The following is a 12,807-nucleotide window of genomic DNA, read 5'->3' on the forward strand; positions in this document are numbered from 1 at the left end:
ACTAGCTTTGTTCATAGTGATGCTTCCTAAGGCCCACTTGACTTCACATTCCAGGATGTCTGGCTCTAGGTGAGTGATCACACCATTGTGATTATCTGGGTCGTGAATATCTGTTTTGTATAGTTCTTCTGTGTATTCTTGTCACCTCTTCTTAATCTCTTCTGCGTCTGTTAGGTCCATACCATTTCTTTCCTTGATTGAGCCCATCTTTGCATGAAATGTTCCCTTGGTATCTCTAATTTTCTTGAAGAGATCTGTAGTCTTCCCCATTCTATTGTTTTCCTCTATTTCATTGTATTGATCTCTGAGGAAGGCTTTCATATCTCTCCTTGCTATTCTTTGGAACTCTGCATTCAAATGGGTATATCTTTCCTTTTCTCCTTTGCTTTTTGCTTCTCTTCTTTTCTGAGCTAATTGTAAGTCCTCCTCAGACAGCCATTTTGCTTTTTTGCATTTCTTTTTCTTGGAGATGGTCTTGATTCCTGTCTCCTATACAATGTCATGAACCTCCGTCCATAGTTCATCAGGTACTCTATCAGATCTAGTCCCTTAAATCTATTTCTCACTTCCACTGTATAATCATAAGGGATTTGATTTAGGTCATTCAAAGATATGTAAATATGAAAAGAAACAACTAAGAGCTGAAAAGTGGCTGTCCCTAATTAGAAGGACTGGGGGAAGTGAGGAGGGAAAGGTGAGGCAGTGAACAGCCGCACTTTGTTGCCTTTAGGATCCTTTGAGTTGTCCATTATGCTCACACATTACTTTCATAAAAGAAGTTATTTTAGTAGGCAGAGAAGAATTAATAACGTACATGGAATTTCCAAACCCTTTGCTTTTGCCATCACAGAAAGTATATCCCGAGTGGAATGGATAGCACTGAAAACCTGGTTGTCCTCTGTCTTCTTACAGAGAGGTGGCAGATAGCACTTCGAGGATGTGCTTTGCAGAAGGTGGTTGATATACTGGTCAAGCTCGTCCTGGCTTTCTGTAATTACACAGGTAAGAAAGACAGCCAATGAAAAGAAGCTGCAGAAACAACCTAAATGCATAAAAGTGATTATGTGCAGCTGCAAGTGCTGAACAGATTTAGCAGAAGACAACATTTTGATATAGATACTTGACTTCCACTCTGCCTCTAGAAAGGAAGAGATTTACCTAGATGATGCATGTGTTTATAAAGTTATTGTTTGGAAAAACTTCATTCTAAAAAAAAGAAAAATACAGGTCAAGATGGTGTTTATATCACATCATTCCAGGAGGAGCTGAAAATGTAGACAGTCTGAGGGCCAGCAGTCAACATCCAATCTTTTGGTTTTCATTTGTCCTGAATGAGCTACACATTATGGAACGCCCCACAGACCCAATCCCAAGTCCTATCTAGAAGTGAAAAACAGGTCACTTCAACTCCAACCTTGCTCACTTTGAGAAATGTTATATACATAAGATTTCATCACTTACATCCAATTGAGCCAAGACCATTCTACCACTTCTTTGAAAATTCAGGAAATGTATTTCTTTATATTTTGTGAAAAGTCTCCATTCCTGAAACTCTTTGTCCCTCTAGGTTTAAAAAAAAGCCTCACTTTTGCAGTTTATGTTTTTAAAGTGGCAACCCACTCCAGTATTCTTGCCTGGAGAACCTATGGACAGAGGAGCCTGGTGGGCTGCAGTCCATGGGATTGCAAAGAGTCTGACATGACTGAGCAACTAACACTTTCTTTTATTCATTTTAATACATCAACATTTCTGAAGACTTTTTGTTGTACTAGTTACCAATCATTTTCTGTGCTTGAGTTTTAGGGCAACTTTATCACAATGCCAAGGCTTAAATAAATTCAGGGACTGCCTGCAAAGGCATTCCAAGCCATACCTTGATTATAGGTGTCTTCCAAATATCCTCCCAGGTCTGAATCACTATCAGGACTGAAGGTCCCTTCACTGGCATCATCAAACAACTTCTCATCACAGTCTGGATCCAGGAAGGTCAGATACGTGTAGAAAGAGGTGGTGAGAAATTCCGAAAGACTCCCTAATTTTACTCTGCCAAGGAGACACTTTGTTAGAGATATAGGTGGACATGGACAAACTTCCATGATGAATCATCCAGAGACGATTTTCAATAACTAGGTGGCACTTCTGCCAGAATCCATAAATACGTCACTTGCAGACTGCCCCATACAAGTAGTCCAGCCAAGAAATGAAAATGAAAATTCAATAGCAAGTATGAAGTGGAAGCACACAGCATATTAGAAGCCAAAATGAATCATACTGATTTCTTATTCCCAAACCCAACACAAATAGAAATCTATTTTACTGAACCAACCAAAGTTTTACAAAACATACTGAGCGAACCACTTTTAAACAGAGCCAACCCTTGAGGATTTTTTGCCCTAAAACAACTAGACCAGAACAAAACCACAAGAAATGATTCTCTGGGTGCGCTAGTGCTAGCTTTTATGAGTCCCTGTCACACAAGGCCCAGGGAGGAGAGTGGGGGTAAATGTTGGGCGAGTCACTGCTCTGAGCAAAGTTCTCTCTAGAAGGAATGTGATGGGCGGCCATCTCCAGAAGGGACACTGGCTCAGAGTCGCCCTATCGTCAGTCTGGGAAAAGTTCCACAGAACCTCTGGGAGCAGGGTTTGGCAGTACGGGGTTCTTCTACAAAGGCAGCAGTCTCCAAGTTCTTGCTTCCCAAGCCTTGGATGTCTACCCTACAGAGAGAGAGCCAGCACTATGTGGCTCTCTAACATTATTCTTAAAATGTTAGATCTGGAGGCAGAAAACTATAGGCTGCCTCAGAGCTACCAGGGTCAGATTATGACTGGTTCAAATGGCTTAGTTGGAGAAGAGTAAACAGAAGCAGGCAATGCAAATGATTTCACGAGTTTGTGAACCTCAAGAAGGCAAGAAGTGCTGCCTGAGAGTGAGAAAAGCCTTCTAATCGAGTAAAGGTGAGAGTGAAAGTCTCTCAGTCCTGTCCAACTCTTTGGGATCCCATGGACTATACAGACCATGGAATTCTCTCAGCCAGAATATTGGAGTGGGTAGCCTTTCCTTACTCCAGGGGATCTTCCCAACTCAGGGAACAAACCCAGGTCTCCCATATTGCAGGCGGATTCTTTACCAGCTGAGCCACAAGGGAAGCCTAAGAATACTGGAGTAGGTGGGTAGCCTATCCCTTCTCCAGTGGATCTTCCCAATCCAGGAATGGAAAATAGAACTGGGGTCTCCAGTGCAAAGAAATAGAGGAAAACAATAGAATGGGAAAGACTAGAGATCTCTTCAAGAAAATCAGAGATACCAAGAGAACATTTCATGCAACGATAAGCACAATAAAGGGAAGAAACAGTAAGGACCTAACAGAAGCAGAAGAGATTAAGAAGAGGTGACATGAATACATAGAACTGTACAAAAAAGGTCTTAATGACCCGGATAACAATGATAGTGTGGTCACTCACCTAGGATCAGACATCCTGGAGTGTGAAGTCAAGTGGGCCTTAGGAAGCATCACTATGAACAAAGCTAGTGGAGGTGATAGAACTCTAGCTGAGCTATTTCAAATCCTAAATGATGATGCTGTGAAAGTGCTGTACTCAATATGCCAGTAAATTTGGAAAACTCAGCAGTGGCCACAGGACTGGAAAAGGTCAGTTTTTCTTCCAATACCAAAGAAGGGCAATGCTAAAAAATGTTCAAACTACCACACAGCTGTGCTCATTTCACATGCTAGCAAGGTCATTCTCAAAATCCTTCAAGCTAGGGTTCAACAGTATTTGAACTGAGAACTTCCAGATGTTCAAGCTGGATTTAGAAAAGGCAGAGGAACCAGAGATCAAATTGCCAATATCTGTTGGATCACAGAAAAAGCAAGAGAATTCCAGAAAAACATGTACTTCTGCTTCACTGATTACACTAAAGCCTTTGACTGTGCGGATCACAACAAACTGTAGAAAACTCTTAAGAGATGGGAATACCAGACCACCTTACCTGTCTCCGGAGAAACCTGTATGCAGGTCAAGAAGCAACAGTTATAACTGGACATGGAACAGAGGACTGGTTCCAAATTGGGAAAGGAGTACGTCAAGGCTGTATATTGTCACCCTTCTTATTTAACTTATATACAGAGTACATCATGTGACATGCTGGGCTGGATGAAGCACAAGCTGGAATCAAGATTGCCAGGAGAAATACCAATAACCTCAGGTATGCAGATGACACCACCCTTATGGCAGAAAGCGAAGATGAACTAAGGAGCCTCTTGATGAGGGTGAAAGAGTGAAAAAGCTGGCTTAAAACTCAACATTCAAAAAACTAAGATCATGTCATTGGGTCCCATCACTTCATGGCAAATAGATGGAGAAACAATGGAAACAGTGACAGACTTTATTTTCTTGGGCTCCAAAATCACTTCAGATGGTGACTGCAGCCATGAAATTAAAAGATGCTTGCTCCTTGGAAGAAAAGTTATGAGCAACCTAGGCAGCAAATCAAAAAGCAGAGACATCACTTTGCTGACCAAGGGCCATATAGTCAAAGCTATGGTTTTTCCAGTAGTCACGTATGGATGTGAGAGCTGGACCATCAAGAAGTCTGAGCACCTAAGAATTGATGCTTTCGAATTGTGGTGCTGGAAGACTCTTAAGAGTCCCATGGACTGCAAGGAGATCCAACCAGTCCATTCTAAAGGAAATCAGTCCTGAATATTCATTGGAAGGACTGATGCTGAAGCTCCAATACTTTGGCCACCTGATGTGAAGAGCTGACTCACTGGAAAAGATCCTGATGCTGGGAAAGATTGAAGGCAGGAGGAGAAGGGGACGACAGGATGAGCTGGTTGGATGGCATCACTGACTTGATGGACATGAGTTTGAGCAAGCTCTGGGAGATGGTGAAGGACAGGGAAGCCTGGCGGGCTGCAGTCCATTGGGGTCGCAAAGAGTCAGACACGACTTAGCAACTGAACAACAGTCCACAGGATAGAGTCTGGCATGTACAGTGAGTTCAGTTTCTCAAATACCCTCAGACTTAAAAAAGAGCCAAAATGAGATTCAACTTTAATTATGAATTACTTAGTAGGAATCGTGGAGCCTAGGCATCCCTCTTTCTTTCCATGGATCTGGGAATTGTTTGCCATACTCTGTAACCAGGAGCCCCTCCCGATTCCTGTAAGTCCCCATCCAGCTCGACACGGTGGTTAAAGTATTTACATGGCGCTTTGGCACCTATTCATCTTGTGCCCCCGGCTCTCTGAGCCTACAGATCCTTGCATACAAAATAGGAATATTTGCTCGAGACAAAGCAAAGGACAATGTGAGACGACACATAAAGAGACAAAGAATACACTGCATGCTCAAACAATTGTACACAGTATCCTTTTGACGATGATAAGATTTCAGAAAAAGAATTCATTTTGGAAAACAGTCAATTACGGGCGTGTGTTATTGTCTGTCGGTTACGACACCATATGCCAGGTGGTAACTTATCCAAGCTGGAGATGAACTGTACACAAGTGGATGCCAACTGCAGTCATGGCGCCAGCCCTGGGATGTTGGCAGCAGAATGCGGAGGAGGACTTCGCAGACACTCCTGAGAGAGGCCAGGAGAAGCCTGGAGCAAGGGCCACTTCAAGTGTGCAGCAAACCCCACAGCAAGTTCAGTGAGCAGAGGTGCCAGCCCTGGTGCTTAGAAATAATACAGTGACTCAACCCAGAGGACATCGGGCTAAGTGAAATCAACCAGTCACAAAAAGGCAAACACCTCGAGACAGAAAGCAGACCCTGGTTGTCAAGGCCAGGGGCGGGGCAGATGGAGAGTGGTTTCAGGGGTACAGAGTTTCAGTTTTACAAGATGAAAAGAGCTCTAAGAGACTGGCTGCAAACAATGTGAATATACTTAATGCAACCGAATTGTACACTTAAAATGGTTAAGGTGGGCAATTTTATATTACATATAGTTTACAATTTAAAAAATTTACCATGGCAGCAGGGTCCCTAGCATGGGAGGATGTGAGAAGAAAGGCAAACTTCAATTCCCAAACACTTCTAGCAGCTGGCATTCCATCAGGGACTCAGTGGCAGCCTCCCTGACCTCAGGAAAGGCCACATGTGACTTGAGCTGGCTGCGTGCTGAGGCTCTCCTGGGGCCCTTCTGGCATATTTCAGGAGTTTCATGGAGATCAAGACACAGAGGCTACAGAGAAATCCTCTACCTTGTGACAGGGGTGTCCCTGGGAGGTGAGCCCCCATCCCTTAAGGTGTTGGCACCCTCAAGCCAAGGAGTGATTTGATTACTGAGCACCTACCAGCCCTGAGGCACTAGGGGTTTGCTAGCCCACCTTTTAGCAGAAACAGACTCCACATTCCACACATGCATCTCAAGGGGGACACTTCAGAGAGACTTGATTCGCTCACAGCTCTATGCTCCAGGCCTCCTGGCACCCATAAAAGCTTCACCAACACCCAGCAAATACTGCTTAGAGATAATTCCAGTTTCATATGGGTAAACTGGATTAGATGTTTTAACTTCCTTTTTACTCTAAAGCTCTACACTTCTATGTTCAGCAGTGGATATGAAAAATGGGAGAAGGGCAGTAAAAGGGTTTAAGAAAGGTCAATGTTACTTTTGTTTTCTAGAAAAAAATCACAAAGTACCTAGCTCCTCCAAAATATCCATCCTCTAGTTTGCGAATTGTAGCAAGAACAGCGGAATGAATATCTGAGCCATCATTTGCTAAAAAGAAAAAAAAAAAAAGATGAATTAGTTCACTTCATCTGGGAATACTTTGTTTGGGTATGTGCTGAAACGTGTTCATCAACGCCAACCAATTAAAATACGTATAGGAGATTCCCAATCTCAGAACCCTAACTGCTCAGAACCTTCTTTGGTACCTAGCTCTGTCCATGGGACTCATTTTAAACATTTTGCAAAGATTAAAGACCACCCATGGGACATGAGTCAGGGCAGATCAAGTTCACGGACTTACTGAGCATGGTGTGTGTGATGGGGAAGGTGAGCGTGGGTCTGCCCGTCATCCGCCAGCAGGTGCACAGGTAGGCCAGCTCAATTCTCAGCATCTCCACGATCATCTCATTGTCCAGGGCCAGGTAGAAGTGATGCTGGTCAGTGAACTGCAAGTCACAACAGGTCAGGTTCAACACTGTCCTGCCTTCCCCTCCACACAACCTCAGCTGTCATTCACCGCAGCACCAATCCTTGCATTTTGTTTCCAGAGAAGAGACTCAACCCTGGCTCCATCATGGGGCTTTCCTTGTGACCACACCCATCGATCTGCCCCAGCCTGGAGCTAGGGCTCCATTAGCACTAACTGTGGGAGGAAAGGGTGCTAGGCTAGGTCTATTTATGGCTCCTCAGATGGGGATTTAAGGACCTAGCCCAGCACTGCTGTCCCTGAAAGGAAATCAATAACTCCTTAATTCCAGTTGCGGTCCAGGGCTGCTGAGCTCAGAGATGCTTTCCTAGTGGGGCCGCTGAGAGCAGGTGAGACATGGAGACTGTTTACCTGACTGGTGGCCTGGTTAACGTGAACTATGGGCACTGTTGCATCGTGTCCAGGAAAATCATACTGCTGCCCTGGCCTCTGGACCCATGCACACTCCACTCTGGTCTAAAATTCCTTATGAAGGGAAATAACTCCTAAGATTTGAGCAAGCAGCACAGGCTGGATGAGAAAGAGCAATTTGAGGTGACTGACCCATGAGCCCACGGCCAACTATGTGCCCGGGGCTGTGCCTCATGCTGACAAACTGATCCCTCGGTTGGCCTTTCTAGCTGCTCATTTGCATTCCACTGGGCTAGTTTCCTTTGGAAACAAAAACTCTGAAGAGAAGACCCATAAGAGCAGTATATTCAGAATCCCATCAAGGGGGCTGGGGCCTGAAAACTCAGACTTCCCATGTGGGAGTCCACTGATAGAGGCCCTGCTGACAAGCTGAGAGAGTGTTAGGGGGCACGAGGGCTGTAAGCGGCATGCACTAGCCAATTTTTAAAGTGTGTGCATTTCATACTGGAAGTGATGGCATACTCAGAGCTAAGCAGCATTTACTGAGCACCAACCATGAGTAAAGGACTGTGTTAGGTCTTGGATGTCATCTTTTGTCTGTATTTGAACACTTGCATGTACATCCTGCTGCAGTCAAAGTAGCTCGCCAAACAGAAAAAGAGAGCTTAATAAACAAATGTTTGTTGCTTTGCTACTGGCCTGCTCTTCTCACCTGGGGCGTGAAAGTAAAGATCTGGTTCCTAATCACGTATAGTTTCGATGTCCCAAGGACACCAATGTGCCGATACGGTCGCCCACTCAATCTCATATTCTTATTCCGTCCTGTGTAGAAAGTAAAAGAGAAATTCAAGTTAGAGCAGGCACAGTGACATCTAATCCAAGTGATTCTGCCTAAGCCTGAACTTACTGATATGTTAAACAACTCACTCTAGGGTTTGGTTTTTCCAATACTGTTATCCTTTTTGGGACAAGGATGAATTAAGAATCCCACTCCCTTCTTTTCATGCATATATAAGAACAGCACCCGGTAAAACATCTATATGGAATAAAACTATTAAGAGGAGTTTATTGTTTACTTTTTATTTATTTAGTATGGAACCACAATCCTAAACAGTCAGATTTGAGATAAAGAGAACACACCTCCCATTTTAATGGGTAAATGAGCATTTTTTAGACCATGGAAAAAATTTAGAAACATTATCAAGATGCAAATGACTGCTTCAGTTGTGAATTTCCAGATGGCTCTTTATTTTACCATATATCTGACAAATCACTGGCCACCTGTGGTGACATCTCCTGAACAGACATGAGAGGAAGGTGCTTGTCCGGCTTGTCTCTTCACATCAAAGCAATCAAACCATCTACTTTGGTGCTTTGCCCAACTCTTTAAAATTTACACATATCACAGCTTCCCCCAGATCCCAAGCCTAGAACCAAGATGCAACCTCCCCAAAAACACCTTGCTACTTCCCCAAACCTACCAAGCTTGGCATATATGTGACTAAGGATGCGGCCTGGCTGGACTCGGATTGGATGAATGTCAGCGATACTCTGGACGTTGACCCCATGTTTCCTCAGAAGCTCCTTAATGTGGTTGTTTTCTGCCAGAACAGTCACTGTGAACAAGAACGTAGTGTCTGCATTAGACGCTGGCCCTTGTCCCCTCACAGACACTCGCTGCTGTCTGCTCTTGTCTCTGATCTGTCATAGACACATGAGCAGGCTGGCCACAGGCTGGGAGGTTTTGAAGGGAAATGGACAGCACTTGTCCTGTTGCTCTTCCCAATTCTCTCTGGCCTCATCTCCCCTCAACACCTACAATGCATATTTAACCAGTGCCCTCAATGTACAAGACAGTCTGAGACCAGCTGAAACGGCTTGCAACAGGTCACAAGCCACGTTATCAATGTCCTGCCTCTCTGACTGATGGGGAGGAGCTTTATACACTCAGGAGAGAAGGAAGGGTGGACCTACCTGTGGGCTGGTGGTAGTAGGGCAGCCTGGCCCACCGGGAAGCAGAGCACACGGACCCTGCTGGTGGGCAAGAGCCACCCCAGAGGTGGGTTGCACACCCCAGTGGGCCGGGCTGGGACCCATCTCCAGGGAGCGAGGCTGGGCATCTGGCTCTCTGGCAGGCAGGGCTCTGGGATGCCTGGGATGTGGGGTTTGAGATGGGCTTAGACCCCCATTCCTGCTGTACCAGTACCGCTGGCTTTTAAGAGAAGGGATCATGCATTGACAAAAGGAAGGAGTGTCAGGGAGGGGGCTAGAGGAAGGGAGCTCTGGCCATACAGAGAGTGGCCGCTGCCAGGTCCAGCTGTGTGGAGCCCGCTAGGAACTGGAGCAGCTTGGGGCGGTGTTGAGGCCAGAGGAAAGACTTCTTTACTGCTGACTGTAGCCCCCTGAGCACTACCACTGAACCCTGAGGCCGGTGACTCCTGAAGCTATGATACCTACAAATGCGGCTGAGACCTTGTACTTACATAGCATGTGAGACTTCTCCAAAGTATGTTAATACCCACGGCCTCATCTGAGCCTCACAACAAGGCCCTGAGGGGAACCTGCAGTTAGAGCCAAGCAGAGACAGGAAGGTAAGCCCCAGGCCCTAGCATGGGGACATTGGCCATGCAGGAGTGGGCCAGCAGCTGCCCTTCACATCCGTCTCTCTGGAAGCTTCCAACACCATGCAGAGGTCTGCATGGATCATAGCCACACAGCAGTCACTGTGTGGGAGTGACTCTTTCAGAGGAGACCTGTGAGCCTGCTGATATGACAGAGCCGCACACAGAGAAGTTTCCAAGACCAGACTTCCCGTTCCTCCAGGCCACAACCTCTGATATTTTCTACTCTGTTTTCTTCTGTTGCATTAAAAAAAAAAAATGGTGCTCAGGCTCCGTCAAGCTGTGCCAGCCCACAGTTGGAAAAGTGGCCTTGTGGACTGAAGCGATCACTTGGCAGCATGTGCTCCAGTGACAGGCAGAGACAGTGGGGTCAGCTGTGGGTCCCTCACATGTAAGAGGGGGATGATAACCATGATCGTCACAGTTTCTCCCTCATCAAGATGCTGTGATGGTTGGGCGTGTCTCGGCGGGCCTGGGACACAGCACTGACCGGTGATGACCTGCACACAACCTCTGCTGTAACCCGGGCAAGTGCAGCGAAATGCGTCCGTGGCCACAGACAGGGTTTCCTTCCATTTTCTCAATAATTGCTTTTGCTATATTGAGTGTGTGTGTGTATCAAGCAACACAGAAGCTACAAAAATAAGGCTGCTGTCCTTAAGAAGTGTACAGTGCACACTAGGGTACACAGGCATAGACACGACGCGCTGACACTAGCTGGTGTAGAGGTCGCTCTCTGAGGCCTGTGCACTCCTGGAGAGTGCCCCCGGGAGGGAGAGTCCCCTTGGAGAGGGCGAGTCCCCCGTGGGAGGGAGAGCCTGAGGCACCGAGAGGGGAAGTCACGGGCGGTCAGAGCCAGCACTGCAGCAGTGGTTGGGCTGGCCCTGCACGTCCGTGGAAGTGCCGGCTGCAGAGAAGGGGAGGCAGGTGAGAACATGGACCAGCGGCTCTGGAAAGAAGTCAGACCTCCAAGGGAGGAATGAGTGAACTGTCACTTGGGTTTTGAGTTTTTAGCAAGGTCACATTCTACTTTTTAAAAGACAGCAGTTATGAAAAATGATGCTCAATGAATCACTTGTGCCCCAGTTGCAATCAAGGTTTAGATTCAAGAAAACTGCTGGCTAGAAACCAACTCTGAGATTAGGAGCTGCTGAATTATAGAACGTACTTCATAGAACTGATATATGCTAAAGTATATCCATACACAGTCTTTAAAAAAATTAAATGTGCTGTAAAAATTACATTGGTTTTCCAAAGTTAAATATGAATAGGAAACACACAAACCTTGTACGACGACATCAGGTTTGACTGAAGTGGAAAATCTTCTGTTCAAGGGATCAATTTCACCAGCAGCAAGGAATCCCTAGGAAAATAGGAGTATCAACGCTATGATACACTGATAAACTAAAAGTTCACCTTAAACCTAAGTTTGGAAATAAAATATCTGGAGGCTCAAGATCTTAAGTATTTTAGTCCTTTATATTTTTCCAAGGCATTGCTTTTCTCTGAACATATTGTACACTATAGCATTTAGATGGCACTCTATCCTGTTTATAGCAGCCAGCTCTCCAGGGCTAGTCAAACATGCCAACCTTGTGTGAGTGGGAGAATAAGGGTAACTCGTGCTCCCTGACCCTCACCCTGCGCCAGGCCCAGTGCTGAGCTCTGTTGCACAGTCCTCCTAATGGGTAGGCACCACCATTCACACCACCTTACCAGGTGCCTTGGCCTGAGAAACCAAGGCACTGAGCTCAGGATGAGGGGCAGAATGAGGACTTGGCCCAGAGCTGACTGTCCTGAAACAAAAAAACTCCCCTCCCTGCTGGCAGAGTACTCTCTGAATGTGGCTTTCCTCACATGATCTATAAATGACAGGTACCCTAAGACAGGGGACCAAGGTGTTCTGGGAGTCCTGAGGACAAGGTGGACCTTATGCTGGGCCTATATGAGGGCCTTCACTCTGGGAAGAGGAAACAAAAGCAGAGGGATTTGTTCCTGATCTCACTGATACAGAAATCAGAGCTGGACCGTATCAGAGATGATCAAACTCAACCTCTTTACTCTAAAGATGAGGAAACTTTAAAAAAAAATCTACATTTAAACAAAAGCTGTACAACATTAAAAAAGTAAATAAATAAAGATGAAGAGAGTGAGGCCCAGGGAAGTTAAGAGATCTGCCCAAGGTTACAGAGGTAGTCAGAGGCAGGGTTGGCTTTCCAAAGGAGATACATGATTTTTCCCTACTCATAAATAAAAAAGTGTAAGACACAGCTTGCACCCCCAAGGACATGTCCATGACATTGCAGAGACGATCATATCCATGAAACCACGACTCCACCTCAGCACCTAAGGGCCGCCTGCACTGTGACCACTTTACCTGGGTCTTCTCTCACATACCAGGAACTCCAGTGACATGCAGCCCACTGCTCCCCAGGCTTCCCCCCGCCCTGCACCCCTCCCCAGGGGTCCAGACACTCAGCGGAGCAGGATCCTCCCAGGACTGAGGAGCCAAGAGATAAAAAGCACTCACAGGACTGTCACAAAAGCATTTGTATTTTAAAAACGTAAGCCTGGGGGTAAAAAGATGTTTCCCAAGAAGGAATGAGTCAGAGGCAGCAGGGGTACTATGGCCCGAGGGAACATCTGACACAAAATGCACTACAG

General features: G+C 45.8%; 1 protein-coding gene across 6 annotated transcripts in view; it reads right to left on the reverse strand.

Moving 5' to 3' along the window:
- Positions 1–12,807, reverse strand: part of PHKA2 (phosphorylase kinase regulatory subunit alpha 2) — a 93,772-nt gene that overhangs the window by 21,536 nt on the left and 59,429 nt on the right. For all 6 annotated transcript variants that reach the window (XM_006056336.3, XM_006056338.3, XM_025275767.2 and 3 more), the window contains 7 exons: positions 11,428–11,506; positions 9,004–9,138; positions 8,235–8,344; positions 6,986–7,130; positions 6,654–6,732; positions 1,874–2,043; positions 815–988 (listed from right to left, as the gene is read on the reverse strand). In XM_006056336.3, coding sequence (XP_006056398.1) covers positions 815–988; positions 1,874–2,043; positions 6,654–6,732; positions 6,986–7,130; positions 8,235–8,344; positions 9,004–9,138; positions 11,428–11,506 — 892 coding nt within the window. The remainder of the gene's footprint in view (positions 1–814; positions 989–1,873; positions 2,044–6,653; positions 6,733–6,985; positions 7,131–8,234; positions 8,345–9,003; positions 9,139–11,427; positions 11,507–12,807) is intronic.

Source organism: Bubalus bubalis, chromosome X (assembly GCF_019923935.1).
Source record: "Bubalus bubalis isolate 160015118507 breed Murrah chromosome X, NDDB_SH_1, whole genome shotgun sequence".
In the NCBI taxonomy this organism is placed as follows: Eukaryota; Metazoa; Chordata; class Mammalia; order Artiodactyla; family Bovidae; genus Bubalus; species Bubalus bubalis.